This window comes from Gopherus evgoodei, chromosome 3 (genome assembly GCF_007399415.2).
Source record: "Gopherus evgoodei ecotype Sinaloan lineage chromosome 3, rGopEvg1_v1.p, whole genome shotgun sequence".
Classification (NCBI taxonomy): domain Eukaryota; kingdom Metazoa; phylum Chordata; order Testudines; family Testudinidae; genus Gopherus; species Gopherus evgoodei.
Window position 1 is genome coordinate 174,209,447 of NC_044324.1, and position 23,401 is coordinate 174,232,847.

A 23,401-nucleotide genomic window follows, 5' to 3' on the forward strand; every position below is an offset into this window, starting at 1 on the left:
TGGCAAAAACCAAGAGAACAAGCCCCTCAAATTGTACATCATACTAAACAATAGTTAGGACTCTGCAGAAGTTTATATTTTGATTTATATTTATTTCTAGAGTTAAAATCTGTTTTACAGTTTTAAGTACATAATTTTAGAAAACCACTGTTAATTGTCTGATTAGCAATGTTTATATAATCTCGTTCCCCTAGCTGCTTCAATCAAATAATTACATTTCCATCAGTTAAAAATGTTAAACGTGTATTAAAAAATATTAATCTGACCGTATCTACCCCAGATCCCCAAAGCCCACCTTTAATTACTGTAATTTTAATGGATTTAAATTTTGTTCAACTTCTTTATGCTCAGGAGCATGAGCTTTATAGGGTTCACCAAATTCTGCCCATAGGGACACTTATTCTGCCACTGCCTGCCACCGTTCACTGCACTGTGCACACACAATGTTACATTTCTTCAGGGGCTAATGCTGGGATATATGTTGCCACAATAATACTTGGTATTTATATAGCACTTTACAAAAATCAGTCAATCCTTGGCAACACCAGTGAAAGACAGGTAGGCAGGCATGCATTATTTGCAACAAGCATGGTAAGTGCTTGCCCAGTACTATTAACTGAGTCAATAACAGGGCAGCAGCAGCCTAATTCTTCACTTTACTAGGCTGTTATTCAAGAATGTTGAAACAGAACTGCACTTCAATGTTCACAATAGAAAGCAGAGAACTTAAGCTCCAAAACAGTCTCACCTACTTCATGCCTTGTCACAACCCACTCTTTTGCTGGTTCAGAATTTCTTGCTCTATCTGCCAATCCATAACAAAGTAACGAGATCAAAATGTTCCAAGAGTGGTTTTCTTAAGGCATTACAATTTAGATAGGAATTTAAAACATAGGCAAACTTTGAAGGGAACATTCGATTATCATCATCCAACTTGTTTCACCCTCTTTCCTCATTCCAAAATAGCAATAATATAAGTGTGTGTGTGTGTGTGTGTGTGTGTAAGACTGAAAATCACTTAGCATCTGATCTAAATGTTTGACAGCTTGCCGTTTACACGCTAATGGAAAACTAAAGATTTAGTTTTAGATTTAGGGACTCAAGGCACATTAGTGGACTGACTGATTTGAGAAGACTTTGGCATGTCACAGGATCCGTGGACAATCAAGGACAGTGCACTTTACACCTCAAGATAACATCAAGGAGTTATTTCAGGCTCTGTGCTTACAGAAAAAAATATTTGCATATAAAAATGAACAATTATTTTCCATTCAAAATACATCTTCCATCAATTGACTATCTTGTACACAGGGTCTCCAACTTGAAGCGTTCCAGTTTTATCAATTCCATAATACCATCCAAACAGAGGGCTGGATTTGTAGAGATGTTGCTCAGAAGGATCACACAAACGGTAACTGCACAGAGAAAACGGTCATTATTATTCACTTAAGGTAAAACAAAGCCTCAAGAAGTAGAGAGAAAAAAAAAAAAAAGAAGAGGTGGGAGCTTTGTTTTAAGTTGGAGGAAATGCAACAGAAGTACCCAGATTCTATGTATGTATTTAAGACACAAACAGAATCCACAGACATTATGCCCTATGTAACAGAGGTTAATGGATTTTTTTTGAAGTAAATTTAATATCATCCCTTCATTGTAAATTAGTAGTAGATTATATTCTGGGATACTCTTCACTCATCTCTCTTTATACCACTACCACTATTTAAAAAAACTGAACAAAAACTTAAACACTTAAAAAAATATGCAGCATTTAAATACACAAGCAGCCCAACACATATGGGCTGCTCTACAATAACACACCCTGGACAAAGGAAAATAAACAATTATAAATAATTAAGTCTATTTCAAGTTTCCACAGGATTATGTAGAATAAAGATAATTTTTGCTTAGCAATTTTTGTTAAAGTACAATGAAATGTGAATAAAGCTTTATGGCACACCAAAAATTTAGGATGGAATAAGTCAACACACTGTAGGTTTTCTTTTGGCAAACCCAATGAACTGAACTTAGTGAGGCTACTGCTGTGAGTAAAATATCTCACACATGCATGACAGTTTGAGCTTAAGTACCAGTACAGTTTAAACAGCAGAAAACTAGTTAACACTGCTGGAAGGTGATTATCTGGGTGTACTGACAGATCTGACAACTCAATTCTCAGTTCAACGTGCAGAGAGGCATGGAAGAAAGCTGATAAGATGCTGACTGTATTAAGGCTCCAAACTTGCAGACCCTTACTCACTTGCCTAATTTTACTACCATGAGTAATCCCATTGATTTCAAGGGAAAGTTAAGCATGAACATAAGTTACTGCAAGATTGGGGCCTTGGAGTATACAAGTCAACGGGCACAGAGCTTTACAGGGTGAAGGTTAGAGAACACTTGAAGTATGCTCTCTCATCTCTCCTAATGGATGCAAGCTAGTTAAAACGGGTGACAATGTAGGACAGTTAAGATAACTAATGGAATGGAGCAGCTCATATGATAAGAGATTGACTGATCCTTGTCGCGCACACAAGTAGGTGAAAGCCCCAAGCTGTTGAATGGGTCTGACAGTTGGGCCAAGTAACCCATCATCTGTGTGCAGTCTCCTTCAAAGAGCCAATCAAACTGTTGCATGCAGAGTAGCTGTAGAGTAAGTGTGATGACTGGTTGAGTTACCTGTGGTATCACAATTGTCTAGGGACTCTTGGCATGGCACAGATGGATGCTGCTGTACACAACATGGGTGTAAAGTCAAAATGGCTGAGAACTTAAAAACTGGCCAGTAACAGACAGCACTTCCACTGATGACTGAACCTGATGATATCCTAAACAGAGCTCTCAGCCATGTTTTTAACTGTTTCCATCACTTCACACGGACTCGGACATTCTAGGCTTCAGCGTGACATTCCTGTAATCTATCATATAGGCTACACACACTGCAACCTTAATAAAGTCAAGCACTCGAAAGACAGAAAATGCCAGAATAAAGGTTGCCGATGCTATCTTAATTTGGATATGCATCATGACAGTCTTTAATTACATGATCACTATTATTTTTTCCTCTTTCCATCCCACTACTTCTCAGTCCCACTATTCTTGCCCAGCCAGCCCCAGTATCTCCCAACTCCTCATCCCATCTTAGTTTCCACCTTCTCCAATCTATTAGCTCCCAGTCTTCCCTCCCTGGCTCCAAGCTGCAGTCTCCCTGCCAGCCAATGGACGGACTGCAATTTCCCCCCAGCCCCTCCCCATCTCCTTGCCCAACCAGTCTCAATTCCCACCCCTGCCAACTACCAGTCCCACTCCCTTCCTGCCCCACCAGTCTCTGGTCCCAATTTCTCCCCCAATTTCTCAGTCTCAGAAATGGCTAAAGCTCTCGCTAAAATCCAATCCCACCTTCCCCCAAACAAAAAAACAAAGCTTGCCTAAGGCAGACACCCAGAATCAAAAACTTTAGCCCAAGTAGTTAAAGTTTGGCAAAAGTTAGAAGTAACTGAAAAAGGGGTCCTCAAATGAGAAGTGTCAGGCAACCTTAATAATAGGCGATGCTACTTGCATCACCAATAATACTCCCTCTCTCTCTCTCTCACACAAACTATAGTTTATATATTTGTAGGACAGATATAAATAATTACCAGCTACAATTAGACCGTTAAATTATGCAATTTAAAAGATTGTATACTTTGGGTCCAGCCCTTGCCTAGACTATACAGAGAGGACCAAGGAGTCCTATATATAAGAAGTGAGAGAAGGAGAGTCTTAATGAGTCCTCTTTTCAATATAGTGCATAGGCAAGGACTGAACCCAAAGTTTGCAATTTGAAAGGCTGTAGGAGTACATGTAGCACACATTTCAAATGTCTTTTTTTTTTAAATAACTGCCGAATACAAGATGAGACACTACTATTTTTGCTACCTTTTCAGTGTTTCCAGTGGCTCCTTTCTGTCAATGATCCCAGTTTCCATATCAATAGTTGTTAAAATACACCTGTAATGATAGATAATGTTAGACAACAGCACCTACTTAATATTTACTTTTCCTTCAAGTATATTCCTAAACCCTTACCTGGGGCAAGCCATTGTTCCTTTCATCTCCACATTACCAATTTTTATCTTATTCCAGGAATCCTAAGGGAAATGTAAACATTTATATATGATTATACTTTCAGAATATTTGCATTAATCATTTCCCAGAAGTTGACTTTGAGCATGGCCATTACTATAAGACAAAGCATCATTTTAGAGCATTATGCTTTCTTGAATCCTCATAATAAGAGCTATAATAGATATGCTATTATTTTTAATAAAAACAGGTAATCACTGCATTTGTCAACATCAGTATATTAATCATCTACTCAAAGCAGTGTGATCAGTTTTGCAAAAGTTACAGGGTAAGTTGTATGAATTACCAAATTGCTTCAGATACACTCCACTAAAAGGTGACTGGTCATTTAAAATATACCTGTCTTATAGGTACACAACACATGATTTTTATTAAAAACAAGTAATTTATCAAACATAAAATGCAGGTTAATACAAAAAGGGAGAACCAAAAACACCTTCTGCAGAATGTACTTTCTAGTCATAAGTGGGTTTGTTCTGACTTCACAACTGATAATTAATACTGTATTTAATCTAGAAAAATTTAAGTTAACTACAGTTCCACAAAATGTTATCAATGAAAACAAGCAAAGTCAGTCTTCACTTATCAGCCCAGAAGCTTCCTAATGCAATCCTACTTGGAAGACAGAGGCACAATCCTCCAATGGGAATTTTAGGTCCTCAGGAACAATCAAACCCATAAAGAGCAACTCTCCAGAGTGAACTCTAACATGTAAAATCTGCACTGCTCCACTATGTAAACTCACAGTTTTATCTACACTAATTAAATGTTTAAAGAACCAATAAATATGCAGCAGTTATGGTACTCTCAGACCATCAGGATGAGCTTTTCTTTATAAGCAAACTGTGATAAAGTATCTCACAAACTCCCAAATATTTTTTCTCTATCATTAGATGTCTTATACTGTGCATAAGATTTCCTGTATGAGGCCTAAAGGCAAGCATGCAGTCCCAGCCTCACATTTTATATAGACACATTTATTTTATTCTTCACTAGGCTGCATAAATATAAATTAATATCCACAAACCTATTATCTCCCTTTAAACTTTGCACGCATTTATAGTAGAATTTCTAAGGCTCTATTTGTTTCTGAGAGTCAGCTACTGGTGGCCAGATGTGGCAGTGCAAACCAAGATAGCTGCTTTCCTTATCTATATTTGGGGTTTACACCATTGCAGCTACACCAGTCACCAGCTATTGATGGCTGAATAGGAGCTAATCCCAAGTACAGCCAAGGCTTTAGATCATCTTTGGACTCTATATCCCAAGAAGAACACATCTAAGACTCAGAACAAATCGCAATTCAAGTACAGTAAATCAGCTTTTTTCCAACTTTGGGTCACAACCCAGTACTGGGTTGGACATTAGAAGTCCCGTCAGTGGTGCTGCCCAGCTAAGGCAGGCTAGTGCCTACCCGTTTTGACACTGTGCTGTGCCCTGGAAGCGGCCAGCAATGGGTCTGGCTTCTAGCCACGGGGGCCACAGGGCTCTGCATGCTACCCCCACCCCAAGCACCAGCTCTGCACTCCCATTGGTGCTTGGGGTGGGGGGAATGGACAGATGGGGCCTGTGGTCGAGAGTCACGCGAAGCTGCTTGTGCGCCTCTGCCTAGACACTGGACATGCTGCTGGCCATTTCCAGGGCGCAGCGCAGTCCACAGTGCCAGGACACACGGGAAGCCTGCCTCCGCACCCTGGCTGTGCTGCTGACCGGGAGCTACTGGAGGTAAAGCTGCACCCCAGCCTCGCACCCCAATCCCCTGCCCTAGCCCTGAGCCCCACCCCAAACCTGGAACCCCTTCCTGCACCCCAAGCCCCTCATCCCCAGCCCCACTCCAGAGCTTGCACCCCCAGCCCAGAGGCCTGACCCCCTCCCTACACCCCAACTCCCTGCCCCCTCCCACACCCTGAACCCCTCATTCCCAGCCCCACCCCACAGCCTTCACTCCCACACCCCAACCCTGAGCCTCTCCCACACCCCAAACCCCTCATCCCAGCTCCATTGGGTCATGGGCATCAGCCATTTCTTTCAACTGGGTCCCCAGAAAACAAGTTTTAAAACCACTGCTGTAGATCACTTACCTCCTCAAAAGCATTGCAACCCGTAACAACAATATTTGGTCTGAAGTTCTGTATTTTAACTTTCTTCTCCAGCCTAGTATTTAGATCTTCCAATGAAGCTTCTGAGAGGATCAGGGCTGGGCTACAGTCAGGATAGGCAATCTACAAAAATGAAGGCAAACAAATCCTAACACTCCCACAAGAGCATGCGTCTCAACAGACAAGGTCTGCAGAACTTTTGATGGCCAAGAAACAGGTAACTGAACTGATGGCCATATATTAGCCATGTAGTCTTATGTTGTTGTAGTCACATTCTTATGACTCAGGGGCAGTATTTAGAGAAGTGAAATAATTTGTCCCTTCCCAGCATAGTAGCCATCGTAAATTAATAGTAAAGTTGACCAAATACAAACTTCTAAGTTGTTTATAAAGGGTTAATAAATGATAAATAGATAGAAGCATATTACAGACACGAGTGTTACATGTTGCAGATATCAGCAGAAGATATTACAAAAGGTTATAAACAACCCATTGAGTTGTTGGACTAAATCTCTAATCAATTAACCATTTGATAAAACATCATTTACTACTATTTTATAAATGATTTACAAATGGAATTTTCATATAAAAGGTGACCCATATTTAATTACAAACAAACAATGTCCAGAACTATTATTTTCCAATTTTTTTTCTGCAAGTCAAGTGTTTATTTCAGCCCACAGATAGCCTAGTTCCTAATTCACAACCCTCCTTTGCACATCCCTCGGTCAGCATGAAGTTTATTTGCATATTTATAGTTCTTTGCCTAGGGATGTCTTTCTCTGGAGTATCAGAAAAAAAGACCATTCCCTTTCCTGTCCCCAGTCTTTCAGATAGCAAACTGACTATGTTTTTCAATATTTCCTTTTTCAATCTATATCAGATGAGATTTTCTGATAGACGGAATCCACTCTATCACAAACTCTGGGAAGAGATTTACTCGGCAAACAATATTAAAATTCAGTTGCAATTGATCATTAATGGCGCTGACTTTTCTCCATGGAGGCTGCCATTTTAGCAAAAAGCGCCACTGAATAATACTTTAAGAAAACTCCCTCCGCACACATCAGTAAATGGGACAAGCATAAGACTTTGAAGGCAGTTTTCAGGAGAGTTTCAGTGCATACTGAAAGTCTCCCTTCCCTCCCAAACTATCCTTTTTCCTTGCACACATTGTACAAAATCTGTAAAATGAAAGATAGTCTATGCCCTACCCCTCTCAAACAAGTGAAAATGTACAACGAAATGTTTACATTGTTCTGTCCTCCATATTAACACCAACACCACCGCTCTGTGCTCCCTGCGTACGTACATCTGCCAAATTAACACCTTTCTTAGCCAAATACATACAGTATCTTCAATTTCAGTGAGTGCTTCACTGAAATGGTCTTAATTAGTCTTCATTTACTTGTCAAGAAGATGCACACAGAGAGTAGAGATTTTATTATAACTTCTTGTACTTGTTTTCTGTTTATGCAACACCAGGTAAAATGCTGATGCTCAATAAACAATAAAGCTCACAGTTGCAGGGCAGGGTACTCAATCTGCATCTCCCTGTACTACCAGAGCCAACTATGCCCCCTGGGGAACTCTTACCAGGAGAAGGAGAGATACTGTTTTCAACACCCTGCTCCCTTGAAGATTTTGCTTAGGGAAGGTAAAGTGGAGGATGGGAATGAGAAGGAGAAAGGACACCTGTTCATTGGATCCCTGACCCCAGGGAGCTGAGGCTGCCTCAGGAGGGCACTGATTTACCACATCACCCGACTTCCCCACCCTTGTACCCTGTTTCTAATGCAGTGGTTGCAGGCCCACTCCAGGGGAGAGGGGATTGTGGGCACCTTGTGCTACCATAGCCCTCTTTTGTGTGGGCTTTTCTCAGCGGAAGCACAAACCTGATTTAGGGCTCAATCCAGCCTAGTATCTGTAAACAAAATAGCAGTAACGACAGTTCATATTAGAACAGTGCTGCACATAACTGGGGATAGAGACAGCAAAGGGAGTTTCAGTACACATTGAGTTTAATAAACTGCCTTCAAAAACTTAAAATGCATCAGGAGTTCCCCTTGGTCACATGCTGGGTCACTTCTTGTCAAAATGGCAGCCTCATATTCTGTAGCTCTTCATGTTCAATAAGTTTAATTGATTTAAAACACAATTTAAGCAAGAAAACAATCCCACCAAAATCCATGGGACTGCTCATATGCTTGAAATAGGTACTTCAACAAGTTGTACATGCCCCCCCATAGAACACTTACAATAGGAAGGTTGGGGGAGCGGGGGAGGAAGACACACAGAAACTTTCATCTAACCTTATCCTTGGATCGGAAAGTTGTGAATATGTCTCTGGATTTCCTAGGCGTCATCTGTGACTCAAAGTGCACCAGTCGATATGACTGTGTATTCAAGAAGGTGGCGAACCACTGAGCTGCCTCATCTCCACAGTCCCTGCCTTGGATATCCAATCCAAACAGCCTAAAAGCAGCATGAGTTAGTTTAAAAGCAGAGAACTCAAGCGGACTTATTTTCATCTCTACAATTCAAAATCAAACATCTTGCTTTCATAAAACAAAAAGAAAAAGATGCAGGCAATGAGCTCTCTGAGTGGCGATAAAGAGATTCAACATGGAATTAAATTCTGGACCCACTAATACATTCTCTGCAAATGTTTAAAAAATCCAAACAAATCCAGTACATACAATGCCGGTTCCTTGCAGACAGGCAACCCAGAGCACCGGTACTGATAAATACCGTAATCGAATTTCCCGCCTGTTAGGGACTGAACAAGTTAGGCTGAGTTAACTGTCACAACAATGTACTGTAATACACAACATCCATTTGCCATGCTAGATTTAAAAGAAAAAAGTGAGATTTAGTCTACACACTTGTGTCAATAATACCAAGCATAATTCCATTCCACTTTTCATTTTTAAAAGACAGAAAGCCTTTACCAAAAAATACACCAATTTAGATTTGATCAATTTAAGCAAGTGAATGACAGTTTCTAAGAGCAGTTAGTCACTGTCAGTCAACATTTGTTAATCCCATCCCTTGTGATTAAGGAAGTGTTGCCTCAAATTTTAGGGGCATGAGAATTTAGACAAAAATGAGAGATTATGCCACCTAAAGAATATATCGGGTGACACTTTTATCACCAGTAAAGACAGTCTTTCTGTTCTTTAAGCATTTTTTATTAAGGGCAAGGATAGACATACCATAGTTAAGGCTGCAAGATGGCTTCTGTTTAAAGCGGATATTGCATCCTTTTTTTACATCCACATACTCAGTCAAATCATCTTGAGAATGGGCTTGTCAGTTCAGAAGCCAGACTAGAGTGCATGAAACAAATGTAGAATCTTTGGATCCTGCGGTTCCTGATAAAATACACAACCCTCCTCCAAAATGAGGGATTAAGTCCAACATTTTCCGCAGACACAGGGAGGTAAAAATAGGGTGATACACCTCTACCTCGATATAATGCTGTCCTCAGGAGCCAAAAAAATCTTACCACGTTAAAGGTGAAACCACGTTATATCAAACTTGCTTTGATCCACGTGAGTGCACAGCCCTGCCCCCCGGAGTGCTGCTTTCCCATGTTATATCCGAATTCGTGTTATATCGGGTCGCGTTATATAGGAGTAGAGGTGTATATGAAACTTGTTTCTCTGAAGTACCCCCTACTATAAATGTGTGCAAACCCCTGAATTATGGAATGAGATAGAATCACAGACCCATAGGGTAAGAAGGGACCACAAGGATCATCTAGTCTAACCCGCCGCCAAGTTGCAGGATTTGTCATGTCTAAACCCTCTAAGACAAATGGCTGTCAAGCCTCTTTCTGAAAACTTCCAGTGAAGAAGCATTTACAACCTCCCTAAGCAGTCTGTTCCATTGTCCTACTGTTTTTACAGTTGGGAAGTTTTCCCTGAGATTTAATCTAAATCTGCTATGTTGTAGTTTGAACCCACTGCCTCTTGTCCTGCTCTCCCCTCTGTGGCAAAAGAGAACAACTTTTCTCCATCTTTTTCATGGCAGCTTTTCAACTTTCTGAAGTCCGCTATGATATCCCCCCTTAATCTCCTCTTTTCCAAACCAAACATACCCAGTTCCTTAAGCCTTTGCTCAGATTAGTTGCATTCCATCCCTTTGATCTTTGTCTTTATGGATCCTTTCTGGTTTCTCTCCTTTCCATACATTTATGACCAAAATTGGACACAGTATTCAGCTGAGGCCTAACCAGTGCTGAGTAGAATGGTACTACGTGACTTGCTTGCTATGCCTCTGTTAATGCAACCTAAGATGGCATTGGCTTTTTTTTTTTTTTTTTTTTTGCAACAGCATCGCTTTGCTGACTCGTGTTCAAGCTGTGATCCTCAACATGAGTAATTCTATGACAGATATTCTCTATATTAACTGGAGTTGAGGATTTAACATGAAAACTCCACGTGGGTGGCAAAAGCGCTCAACAGCAGGCTATAAATCAGGGTGGACAAACTTTTTGGCCCAAGTGTATGGAGGGCTGGGTAGGGAAGGCTGTGCCTCCCCAAACACTCTGGCCCTGCCCCCTATTGACCCCCTCCCACTTCCTGCCCTCTGACTGCCCCCCTCAGAACTCCCAACCTATCCAATCCCCCCCCTGCTTCTTGCCCCCTGACCGCCTCCTCCCAAGACCCCCACCCCCTATCCACCCTCCCTGCTTCCTGTCCCCTGACTGCCCCAACCCTTATCCAAAACCCCACCCCCTAACTGTCCCCTGGATTCCCACCCCCTTACCCAACCACTCTTTTCTCCCTGTCTCCTATCCACATCCCCACCCCATGACAGGCTCCCTGGGACTCCCACTTCCAACCCTCCCTGTTCCCCATTCCCTGACTGCCCCCCCCGAACCTCCGCCCCATCTAACCACCCTCTCCTCCCTGACTGCCCCCAGGCCCCCTGCCCAGCAGCAGGAGCTCGCAGCCGCGACACCCGCCCAGAGCCAGCTGCGCTCCCCAGAGCGCGGCCACATGGCTGTATGTGAGGGGGAACAGCGGGGGAGGGGCTGGGACTAGGCTCCCCGGCTGGGAGCTGAGTCCCGCAGGCAGGATGTGGCCCGCAGGCTATAGTTTGCCCACGTCTGATATAAATATTGCTTATGAGAGGGATCTTTTTCCAACTACAGAGCAATAATTTTCCCCAAAAAAATTCAAGGCCAGTCACTATTAGTTGTATTATCACCTCAAAATGGTCCTTTTGATTTATATGCAGTGCAGCTTCCTTCACCTAAAGCGAGTGCCCAGAAGGCCATAACAAAGTGGAAGTTATTCTCAAGTATTGAAGTTTTTTCTACTGACTGCATTTGTCACTGGCCGTATCTGCACTCCAGAGAAGGGCTGTGGGTTTTTTTAAAGTTGTTGGCCTATTTTCATTAAAAAGTTATTTCAATTTTCTACAGTATGACTTGGCAGCATTAAAAGCAGGACAAGATTTTCAAAATTAACTAATGATTTTGGCTGACCTCATGTAATTCAAGACTGAATCGCAGAGCACAAAGGAGAAGAATTAGGAGTATCACAGGCAACCTTAATTCTGGCAGGTTTGACTTAGCAAACTTAACATTCTTCTAAGTGTTTTTATACAATTCCTTAATTTTCTAAAAAAAAAATAAAAAAAAAAAATGGAAAGTTAGAAGTTGAAAAAAAAAAATTCATCAAGACATTTTACAGACTCCTGACATGGAGCCCTCTACTACTGGAGTTAACTGAATAACTAGCAGCAGCAGTCTCTGTGCAGACCTGCCATGAGAAAGGGTTGAAGACACACTTTACCAGTGGGTTTCACTGTTATTAACTGACAGCTGAGGGATATTGAGACTCAGGAATAATAGGTTCAATTCCATGTTCTGTAGGGGAGCGTTCTCTAGTAGTTACATACCGCTCTCCTTTGCAGACTCTCCCCGTCCCCTTCACCTCCTACTTGCCCCCACCACTATTCCCACTCTGGCTCTTTCCCAGGCCCAGGGCCTGCCCTTATTTCCCTCCTTCTGCTCCTCTCCCCACCCATGTTCTAACCCATGACTCTTCCATTTTCCCAGACCCTCTGATCCTATCCTCTCCCATCTCCAGCTCCTGCACTCACCTCCGATTCTTGTTCCTATTCTTACACATTCCCCTGCTCCTGCCCCTATACTCCTCTTCTTCCCCTCCCCAGATTTGTTCTAACTTCCCTCCCTTAGCTTCTGAGTCTCTCCCCTCACCTTGAATGTCTTGACACCTCCTCCATTCCTCAACCCTCTACATATGAGTCAGTCAACTTTGTCCCTCTCCTCCACATTGTCAGGAGGGGAAACACAGAGAGGACAGAAGAGAGCATTTCTCTGCTCTTTGTTCTGGTGCTCAGTGCCACAGTGGTCCCTGGCACCTGGAAGAAGCAATTGCAGAAATCCTGCTCAATCCTTGCATCTCAGGGATAGAGTATGCTCAGTCGCTCTGTGAAGATGGCACATGTGCAGTCTAGTTGGCACATAGGATCTGTGAGGAGAATGAAGCACACACAGTGCAGCTGGAACCTTTGGAGATGTTAGCTGCCAACTCTAACAAGTCTTTAGCTGGACACATATCTGAGACTTCTCAAAAATTTAAGTTTAGCCAAAATTAGGCATTTTTTCATGATAATAGCAAAAGGTACATTTCTGATACAAAGGCAGCCTGCCTGCCAAATTTATGTCCCTGTTACAAATCATGGAGGCCTACAACTTCTCAGCAATACAGCTGTAAGAACTTTTAACAGGCAAAACAACGCAATTTCCCCTAATCTTGTTCTTGGAAATGGCTGAACCATTCAGAAAGATTCAAGTTTAGGTAGACCTCTGGATGGAACAATTCAGCCAAAAAACTATTTAATTACAGGTTAGTTATCTGCAACTGAAAACAGGGTTTTATAGGTACCTACACCACCACACTATCCAAGTCAGCAATTTGTAAACAGTCCTGTTGCACAAATCAACATTAGAGCTAATTTGGATTCCCCAAATCTAATATTTGCAAAGCTACGAACAGGAGCTCTTAACTGGGAAAAGAGGGAAAACCAAATTAGTCTTAAATGAAGCAGCATAATCCAGTGGATTTGGCATTTAATTGAGAGTCATGAGACCTGAGTTCTCTTTCCATCTCTACCACTGGCTCACAATTTTACCTTTGATAAATCACCTTCTCTGTGGTTCAGTTTTCAGTACTTGTAACATAGGGATGATACCTTTATAAAGCACTGAGATCTACAAGTGAAAAATGCAACAGAATTGCTTATGTTTATAATTTTGATTTACGCAGCTCAGCTACTTTAAATCATCTCTTTCTAATGTCACTATAAGTTTCTGAAAGTAATGTGTATGGAGCTCCAAGAGCTGAGTTTGCCAGCTCTTGGAGCTCCATACTGAGCCTCTAAGAGGCCCTACCAACAGGACAACAACTATAATGGCTACCAGAGCCCTCTGACACCATTTTTCAGCTTGAGTGGAGTAAGGGGTGGGGACAGAAGGAATCTGAAACTCCTGCTGAGGGAAAAAGGGAGGCTTATGCATGGGGTGAGCCAGATAAGTGACAGCCAGAGCTGCACAGCCCCCAATACTGCACAGCCTGAGACTTATTTTAGTTTCAGTTTTCACACTTAACTGTGGGAGCCACCTCTGGAGTCCCTGCGAAAATCCCACTCCACACAAAGGGAGCCATAGCCCTATGGCAGTTAGGGTTGCCAGGTGTCCAGTTTTTGCCTAGAATGTCCTGTTGAAAAGCGACCCTTGTGGCTCTAGACAGCACCGCTGACTGGGCCATTAAAAGTCCAGTCAGCAACACAGCTGGGGTCCAGGGTGAAGGCAAGCTCCCTGCTTAACCTTGCTCCTCGTGGTTCCTGGAAGCAGCCGCCAGGTCCCTGTGGCCCCTAAGTGCATGGGCAGCCAGGGAGGTGCCACACGCTGCCCCTGCCCCCAGAGCTGACTCCACAGCTCCCACTGGCGGAACCACGAGCAATGGGAGCTGCAGGGGTGGCGCCTGCAAGCACGAGGGCAGGATGCGGAGCCTCCCTGGTCGCCCATGTGCCATGGAGCTGCAGGGACCTAGTGGCCATTTCCTGGGAACCGCAGTAAGTTCACATGGGGGCCTCAAAATGTGTAGCATGAGGGTTGTTTGGAGGGGTGGGGGTGGAGGTTGTTGTTTCTGTATAAACACCCCGATGTAGATTCATTCCACCATGACAGAATGGCAATCAGGACATACTGAAGGGGTGTTGTGATTGTGATCCCATGCACCAGATCGCAACACTGCTCACTCGAATGAAGTTCTTTCAATTCATGCACAAATCTGCACCAGTGGATGAACAGACCAAGACAGTCCTCACACACAGCTGAGATTTACGTTGCCTTCCCAATAGAGTCAAGGAGAAAGGAGGGTACTGGCTGGGTGATGAAACCAATTCCTTTTCCAATAGGACTGAACAAGCCGGGATGCGAATTTACTGCAGTGGTATGTATGGTAGGGAACATCACTGAAGTATATTCTTATTCAAATTAAGAAATAGGGGCCCAGAAGTGTATGTCTGCCTAGGATCTGGTGATGGATTAATCCAGCTCTGCAGGCCAGTGGCTCTCAACCTTTCCAGACTAGTGTACAACTTTCAGGAGTCTGATTCGCCCTGTGGACCCCAAGTTTCACCTCACTTAAAAACTACTTACTTACAAAATCAGACATAAAAATACAGAAGTTTCACAGCGCACTATCACTGAACCATTGCTTACTTTATCATTTTATCAATTATCATATAATTGTAAAATAAATCAATTGTAATATAAATATTGTATTTACATTTCATCATACAGTATATAGAGCAGTATAAACAAGTCATTGTCTCTATGAAATTTTAGTACTGACTTCACTAGTGCTTTTTATATAGCCTGTTGTAAAACTAGGCAAATATCTAGATGAGTTAATGCACCTCCTCGAAAATGTCTGTGTACCCTCATGGATACACGTACCCGTGTTTGAGAACCACTGCTGCAGGCTAAGGATAGGGGGAGTCAGCACAGCATGAGCCCTGGTGGGAGTCTTGGATGAAAAGACTGCACAGAGGGACAGGAATCTAGGGGGAGCTCTTCTCTTCATCAGGGCAAGGAAACAAACCTATGGGGCCCTTTCAGAAGTGGTGTGCCGAGTCTTCATTTATTCACTCTAATTTAAGGTTTCGCGTGCCGATAATACATTTTAACTTTTTTAGAAGGTCTCTTTCTAAGGGCTTGTCTACATCAGAAAGTTGCAGCGCTGGTGAGGGAGTTACAGCGCTGCAACTTTGAAGGTGTACACATCTGCAGGGCACCACCAGCGCTGCAACTCCCTGTTTGCAGCGCTGGCCGTACTCCCGTTTTGTCTCGGGTGTAGAGGATCCAGCGCTGGTAATCCAATGTAGACACTTACCAGCGCTTTTCTTGACCTCCGTGGAAGGAGGAAGCCTCTGGTAATCAAGCTGGTCTCACTTTCCCGGTTTGCTCTCTCGTTCCCGGAACCCCGAGCAAGCAGGTCTCCTTCCCTGCGGTTTGCAGGGTGGCTCCGGGAACGCGAGAGCAAACCGCGGCGAAGCTGGTCTCCTTTCCCGGTTTGCTCTCTCGTTCCCCGAACCGCCGAGCAAGCGGTTCTCCTTCCCTGCGGTTTGCAGGGTGGCTCCGGGAACGCGAGAGCAAACCGCGGCGAAGCTGGTCTCCTTCCCCGGCTTGCTCTCTCGTTCCCGGAACCCCGAGCAAGCAGGTCTCCTTCCCTGCGGTTTGCAGGGTGGCTCCGGGAACGCGAGAGCAAACCGCGGCGAAGCTGGTCTCCTTTCCCGGTTTGCTCTCTCGTTCCCCGAACCGCCGAGCAAGCGGTTCTCCTTCCCTGCGGTTTGCAGGGTGGCTCCGGGAACGCGAGAGCAAACCGCGGCGAAGCTGGTCTCCTTTCCCGGTTTGCTCTCTCGTTCCCCGAACCGCCGAGCAAGCGGTTCTCCTTCCCTGCAGTTTGCAGGGTGGCTCCGGGAACGCGAGAGCAAACCGCGGCGAAGCTGGTCTCCTTTCCCGGCTTGCTCTCTCGTTCCCGGAACCCCGAGCAAGCAGGTCTCCTTCCCTGCGGTTTGCAGGGTGGCTCCGGGAACGCGAGAGCAAACCGCGGCGAAGCTGGTCTCCTTTCCCGGTTTGCTCTCGCGTTCCCGGAACCCCCCTTGAAGCCGCCCAACAGCGCTGCAGTGTGGCCACATCTAACACCACTTGCAGCGCTGGTTGCTGTAAGTGTGGCCACTCTGCAGCGCTGGCCCTATACAGCTGTACTAATACAGCTGTAACAACTAGCGCTGCCAAATTTTAGATGTAGACATGGCCTACGTCTATATTATATAACTAAACTATGGTATGTAAAGTAAACAAGGTTTTCAAAATGTTTAAGAAGTGTCATTTAAAATTAAATTAAAATGCTGATCTTACGCCGCCAGCCTGGGGTTCTGTTCACCTAGGCCGGCAGCTGGCTGAGCAGGGCCTGCGGCCAGGACCCCAGACCTGGGAGGGTAGGTGTAGGGCAGAAGGCTGGGTGTGGGGGGGTTCAAGGGTGAGGGCAGAGGGCTGGGTGTGTTGTGGGGTTCAGGGCAGAGGGATGAGACTGGGGATGCAGGGCAGAAGGCTGGGTGTGTGGGGTGCAGGGCAGAAGACTGGGGGTGTGGGGGGTTCAAAGGTGAGGGCAGAGGGTTGGGTGTGTTGGGGGGTTCAGGGCAGAGGGATGAGACTGTGGGGATGCACGGCAGAAGGCTGGGTGTGTGTTGGGGTGGGGGGGTTCAAGGCAGAGGGCTGGGGAGTATGGAGGCTGCAGAGCAGAATGCTGAGAGTGGGGGAGGGGTCAGGGAGGGCTGGGGTGCTCAGCTCATGGGGGTGTTCCCAACCCCCTGCCCTAAGCGGCTCATGGCAGGGGGCTGGAAGGGATGTGTCCTGTTCTACCCCATTCCCCAGGCTCTTTCCCTACCTTTCTCTGCGTCCTGCACAGAGCTGTCTACTGCAGCTCTTCCCCCGACCCCCTCGCAAGGGCCATCAACTGATTGGCTCAAGGACAGGGAGGGGGCGGGGCAGGAAAGCACCACACTGGGGGAAGAAGCAGGAGAGGGAGAAGCTTGGCTGCCGCAGAACCAAACTTCTGCCTCCTGCCCCCCACAAGGGAGAGCGGTGGGGCTGAGTGGGGCTAGAGGCCAGGACCGCAGCAGGCAGCTGCATGCTGCTCAAAATCAGCTTGCATGCCATGTTTGGCATGCGTGCGGTAGGTTGCCGACCCCTGCTCTAGGGCCACCCTTTGTCCCAGTGCAGTCCTGAGGGAAGTTACTTATTAACTTACCTCTCCAGCCGCTACCCTATAGACTCCAGCTCTAAGCCTGGTCAGAAGGAAGACCTGCTTGGCACTGTCACAGGCTTTCCCAAGGCAGGCTGCCTGCCAGAGGAGGAGTGGAGTTGCAGATACATCTGTCTCACAGCCCTAGCTCTTTGCCCTTCTCTCTCCACTGCCAGCAGCTCCACCTCCCTTCTGCTATTTCAGGCTGCAGGAATGAGGCCCCAGCCCTGCCTCCCAGCACAGCTGGGTGGGCACAAGCAGCCCACAGGAGATTCTAAAGGAGCCCAACGGTGGTGGCTAGCAATTTTTGGGCTACTTTTTCACATAATCAGCAAGACTGGTAGAAGGCAGGAGAGGACCCTGCCTTCACCCCCGGGTGAAGACAGAGTAAGAGGGCTTCTTTGTTTAAGCTGGCCAAAAACACAGCACTGCAACACTGCATCTCAAGACTCAGCCTTAATGTATAATTTGCCTGAGAAGGTGCCAGGGATGGAGTCAGGGGTTAGGATGAGTTGTGAGTATTGACAAGTTAAGGACTGATTTATTTATTACTTCATTTACTTATTATATAACATTAGTCCCTTCCTTCCCCAAATCCTGTTTTCCTGTACCCAATAAAGTCCCCCCTTTGTTAGGCTGTTATTTCGGGTGGGTCAATCCTTTGCAGAGAGTTGTGTTTGTTTGCTTTATTGTCCCTTGTGTAGTGGGCTTTATATTTCCTGCCAGCTAGTATTAACATTTATTTCTCTCAAAAGAACAGCACAGCAATGAATCCCCTGGGATGGAGGTACCAGGCACCAGAAAAGAACCCAGAACCTAACCCTAGAAGGAAAGGGCATACACCACTCCAAAGATCGGTGATAACAAGCACCAAATAGAAGGGCAGGGACTTGAACCACAGCACAGAGGAGGGGCTACAAACATTTTTTTTTATAAGACATTATCTCTGAAAAGTGAAATATTGTGGATCAGATCTTATATACATACATACTAGACAGATTTTTTAAAGATAACGCTACCCCCCCAAGCTTTCCATCATAAACAGCATCGTCAATTTATATTAATATGTAAATTAAAAAGAAAAAACTGAACTACGTTAACAGTAGTTTCCATAGCAACAATTTACAGTTAGAGCTGGCAAATATAGTTCCTTATAAAGCTGCTTTATTCTCATCTCCAGCAGCTAGAAGAATTGGTACTCTAATGTCTTCTGCTATCCACGGGAGAAGCCCACAGCACTACACTCAGGTAGGTTACCAACATTTAGAGCTGCCCCAATATTCTTAAATATAACTGACATTTTAACAGGAAAAAAGCATTCTTCCCTTTTCTGCTAGGCACTGGCCATTTTCCAAGGTAGATTTCAGTACAGGTAAAATACTTAATGTCACAAATTCCAATTTACCAATTCTATGCAATGATCCACATCACACAGAATTTGCTTATTGGAAATCAAGAAATAGCTTAATACATGACCAAGATTTTCAAATGCAACCACCCAGCCAAGCTAAATGCATAACAGACAGTAAATATGCATGGGTAATTTGGTAGAGATAGTGTATAATCTCTGATAACCTTGATGTCATCTCCTAAAATTTGACTTCAATAATAAGTGGACTTATTAAAAAATTAAAGCCAGAAGAGACCATTATGATAACATTGCCTGACCTCTTGCATAACACAGACCATAGATTTCACCCAGTAATTCCTGCATCAAGCCCATTAAGGTATATTACACTTTCTTTGTAAAATTGAAAGAAAAGCATATTAAATTGAAGTTAGTACTTCAAAAAGAAAAATCTTCCTATAATACCTGCAATTGTGCACTGCATTCTTCCTGGAAAGTTTGACTGGAACACGCAGTTCCTTCATTTCTGGAGCATTCAATGTTAAATAGCCATTTTCACAGTTCACAGAAATCAGAACCAGCTGAGGCTCCTGTCGGGCAGTAACCATATGTCCATCCTCTTTAATCAGAAGCCAAAACCTGTAGTTTAAAAGGGAACAAAATACATTAAACATTTTACTTACACAGCACCATCAATGATCACGGCACTGGAGTGCAAAGCGAGAGATTTCCTGATGCACAGAGCTTAGAAATTATCTTCACATCATAACTCTTCAGGTTTTTCCTTAATAAGTCTGATTTCCCTCCCTTTTATGCCCTTATACAACACATTGATGTCTCTCATTAAAAAGACTATTACTAAAACTAAGCTATAGCACAACTTTTGATTTTTTTAAATCAAAGCTTTCTTGCTGCAGTGCAACTAACAAACTTGTGAACCCATGCAGTGCAAGTATATACAGTATATTTATGAAAATTCTCACTTCTTAGAGGCTAAACTTGAGTAATGCTCTGATTTGATCATGGCATGGAAGTCACAGAATCCGTGATTTCTGTAGACCTGTGTGACTTCAGCCCGCAGTGGCTGGAGGGTACCCCCACCTCCCATGATGGCTGGGAACTGCAGGGTACCTAGCAGCCCCCCAGCCACCACGGTGGCAGGTGGGGGAAACCCCGACAGCTTACCAACTGCTATGGGTGGTGGAGGATCCTCAGCAGCTGTGGGTGGAGGGGATCCCCCAGAGCTCCCCAGTCCATGGGTGCTGGGGACCCCCGGAGCTCCCCAGCCACCATGGGCAGAAGCATGAGGGGGCATCCCCAGCAAATCCTTAGCTGCCGCTGCCAGTAGGGGAATCCCCTGGAACTTCCCAGCTGCCACAAGCGGGAGTCCTTCCCAGCCACAGCAGGGCAGGGTGCTTGACCCTCCTCCATGCCCATTTTTGTCATGAACATCTTAGTAAAAGTCTGGGGCAGGTCACAGCTTCCCAGAATTTTTGTTAATGGCTCATGACCTGTCCTCGACTTTTACTAAAAATGTTCATGACAAAATCGTATCCTTAAACATGAGTTAGCAGAGAGGCGCATCTTGAGTTTTATTCTAGATGACCTTGGGGTAATCAGGTAAGTGAGGGAAACTCTTTTATTGGACCAACATCTGCTGGTGAGAGAGACAGAAGCATGAGAGCTACACAGACAGAGCGCTTCTTCCAGTCAGGGAAAGGGCCTCTCCCTGGCACAGTAGAGGCTTAACTGCCCACTTCACTTTGCAGGGGCCCTTGAAACGGTTAGACTTTAAATTTTAAAGTCAGAACGGACCGTTATGATTGTCTAGTCTGACCTCCTGCACAACACAGGCCACAGAATCTCAGCCACCCACTTCTGTAACAAACCCCTGACCTATGTCTGAGCTACTGAAGTCCTCAAATTGTGGTTTAAAGACCTCAAGGTGCAGAAGTCCTCCAGCACGTGACCCATACCCCACCTTGCAGAGGAAGGTGAAAAACTCCCAGGGCCTCTGCCACTCTGCCCCAAAATTCCTTCCCAACCCCAAATATGGCGATCAGCTAAACCCTGAGCATGTGGGCAAGACTCACCCGCCAGCACTCAGGGAAGAATTCTCTGCAGTAACTCAGACCCGGTCCCATCTGGTGTCCGCCCCTTACCTACTCAGGCCGAACAACCTGCTCCCCTCGCCTGGAGGGGGCGGCGGAGGCTAGGCGGGCGGACAAGGGGTGACACCGCCTGAGCGGGACGGTTATAACGGGCCCGCCGACGGCAGCCCAAAGGGGACGAGAACCAGCCCGTAGCCGGTCCTCCCCACCCCGCCCGCGGGCTTCACAACAAAGCGCCCGCTCTCCCGGCGCCCCGGGAACGGGAACTGAACGGCCCCGGCGCTACCTGTCCCGCATCTCCCCGCTGCGCAGCCCCAGCGCCGTCACCTCGGCCCGCTGCAGGGCCACCCCGCCGCAGGACTTCACCGGGTAGAGGAAGAGGCCGGACACCGTCCCCACCCGCTGCAGCCGGGCGCTGCCCGCCCGCCGCCCGGCCCAGCGCCACACGGCGGCCCCCAGCAGGGCGGCCAGGGCCAGCGCGGCCGCGGCGCCGAGCCAGGCGGCCCGGGACTGGGGCAGCAGCTCGAGGAGGCCGAAGCCCCCCAGGGCCCCGCTTGATCCGCTCATGGCGACTGAGGCGAGGGGGCGGAGGCCGCGGCTGATGAGGGCGGGGGCGGGGCCGGGCTCGCACAGTCCCGCCCGGCCGGGCAGGAGCTCCCCAGCCGCACGGCTCGTGTCCCCGCCCGGCCCTGGAAACAGCCGCCGCGAGGGGGCCGGGGGCGGGAAAAGCCGCCGCCTCCGCCCCAGCCCCACACGCGCCCTACAGAGCCTCCGCCTGCGCCCCTCGCGCGGGCACGTAGGTTCCTAGTTCTGCGTCCGCGGCTCGTTGCATGAAAGCTGGAAATCGCCGTCTGACTCCCATCGCCGCCCCCATCCCAGACACCCCGCGGCCCTAATTCCCACTGCAAGGTGGAGAGCTCCAGCATAGAGCTGTGAAATAGACAAGGCAGCCAACTGTAGAGGTAGTAAAACAGTGTGTACACAGACATTGTCGCCCTAAGTACACTGACAGAAGCCCTACTTCTCTCATGGAGGTGGAGTTATGTCAGTGTAGCAGGGCACTTACATGGGCAGGACAAGGCTCTAGTGTGTACACAGTCATAATTAGGTGGACATAAGCTGCCTTAGGTGGACCTAATTGTGTAGCATAAACCAGGCCTCACAACCTACTGGTAGAGCTATGCAGAGGTTTTCTCAGCTACCCCATGTCCTGAGTTTTAGCTGGGATATCTAACATTAAACTCTCTGTTGATACTTTGTTCCCTTAGCCAGGAAAAAAAAAAAAGAAGCTACACTTGAAAGTGCAGTTAGGTTCTGGTATAGTTATGTATTTGCAACATGACTGATCATAGTCAGCCCACACCAGTTACTGTAAAATACCTCTTCTATTGTGTAACACTCTTCACTGAGAGACCAATACCACTTGATAGTTGATTTCTCTATAAAGTTTGCGAGTCATTAATTTCTCACTTCAAAATTGGAAATTTATCATGTCCAACCAACATCATACTGAGCTTACATATAGAAGCAAAGGCAAAACCTAACCTAAACTTAATTTCCCCAATACTAATTTCTCCCTACTGTTACTCACACCTTCTTGTCAACTGTCTGTTATGGGCCACTCTCTTACCACTTCAAAAGTTATTTTTCCTCCCTTGGTATCCTGCTGTTAATTGAGTTATCTCATTAGATTGACCTCACACTTGGTAAAGCAACTCCCCATCCTTTCAGGTATTTATACCTGCTCCTGTATTTTTCACTTTATGCATCTGATGAAGTGAGTTCTAGCCCACAAAAGCTTATGCCCAAATAAATTTGTTAGTCTCTAAGGTGCCACAAGGACTCCTCATTGTTTTTGTCCTTCTTTGGGTACTCCACAGCCCATGGGCATAGGGACAAGTCCGTCTCCAAAAGCAGGACCAGAGGGAGAGACAACAGATTGCTGTCAGACTGCAACTCCAAACTTTTTAGTATTGATACACAAATCAGTTATGGGCACAAATCAGCTATTTCCAGGGCAGATTAAGGTTAACTAGCTCATGGTTCCACTGAAATGTTGGGATCCCCAGAGCCACTTCTTCCCAGCTCTCCTCCTCTATCACTTTCCCAACCACATTCTCTCTCCTTGCTGTATACTACATCTAGGCAGCAGCAAAGACAAATTCTACAAACATACTATTTTGCCTACCACTATCATGTGGCATTTTACCTGCTGATACCATGTCCTCAGTGGTCAGGAAACTGTTGACAACCACTAGGTTCAGTTCCTCAAGGCAAGGTGTTCAGCATGTTGACTCAGTTATGTGAGTTTCTTACACCCTCAACAGGGTATTAAAAAATGGGTGCCTAATGTTAGTGTCCTAAATC

General features: G+C 45.6%; 1 protein-coding gene across 1 annotated transcript; it reads right to left on the reverse strand.

The window, feature by feature from the left end:
* Positions 1-71: 71 nt before the first annotated feature.
* Positions 72-21,461, reverse strand: MARC2 (mitochondrial amidoxime reducing component 2). Its single transcript, XM_030557470.1, has 7 exons — positions 21,321-21,461; positions 19,389-19,562; positions 8,534-8,696; positions 6,204-6,344; positions 4,066-4,127; positions 3,916-3,987; positions 72-1,415 (listed from the first exon to the last, which is right to left on the reverse strand). The coding sequence occupies exons 1-7, from the start codon at positions 21,329-21,331 to the stop codon at positions 1,289-1,291; spliced, it is 750 nt and encodes a 249-aa protein (XP_030413330.1). The 5' UTR covers positions 21,332-21,461; the 3' UTR covers positions 72-1,288.
* Positions 21,462-23,401: the final 1,940 nt, after the last annotated feature.

Excerpts from the sequence above, each read along its gene's own strand:
- MARC2 (XM_030557470.1), bottom strand. Across the intron at positions 8,697-19,388 it reads AATGCAGTGCACAATTGCAG|GCTGTTTGGATTGGATATCC; the intron begins GTATTATAGGAA and ends TGCTGCTTTTAG. Across the intron at positions 6,345-8,533 it reads CTTTCCGATCCAAGGATAAG|ATTGCCTATCCTGACTGTAG; the intron begins GTTAGATGAAAG and ends TCATTTTTGTAG.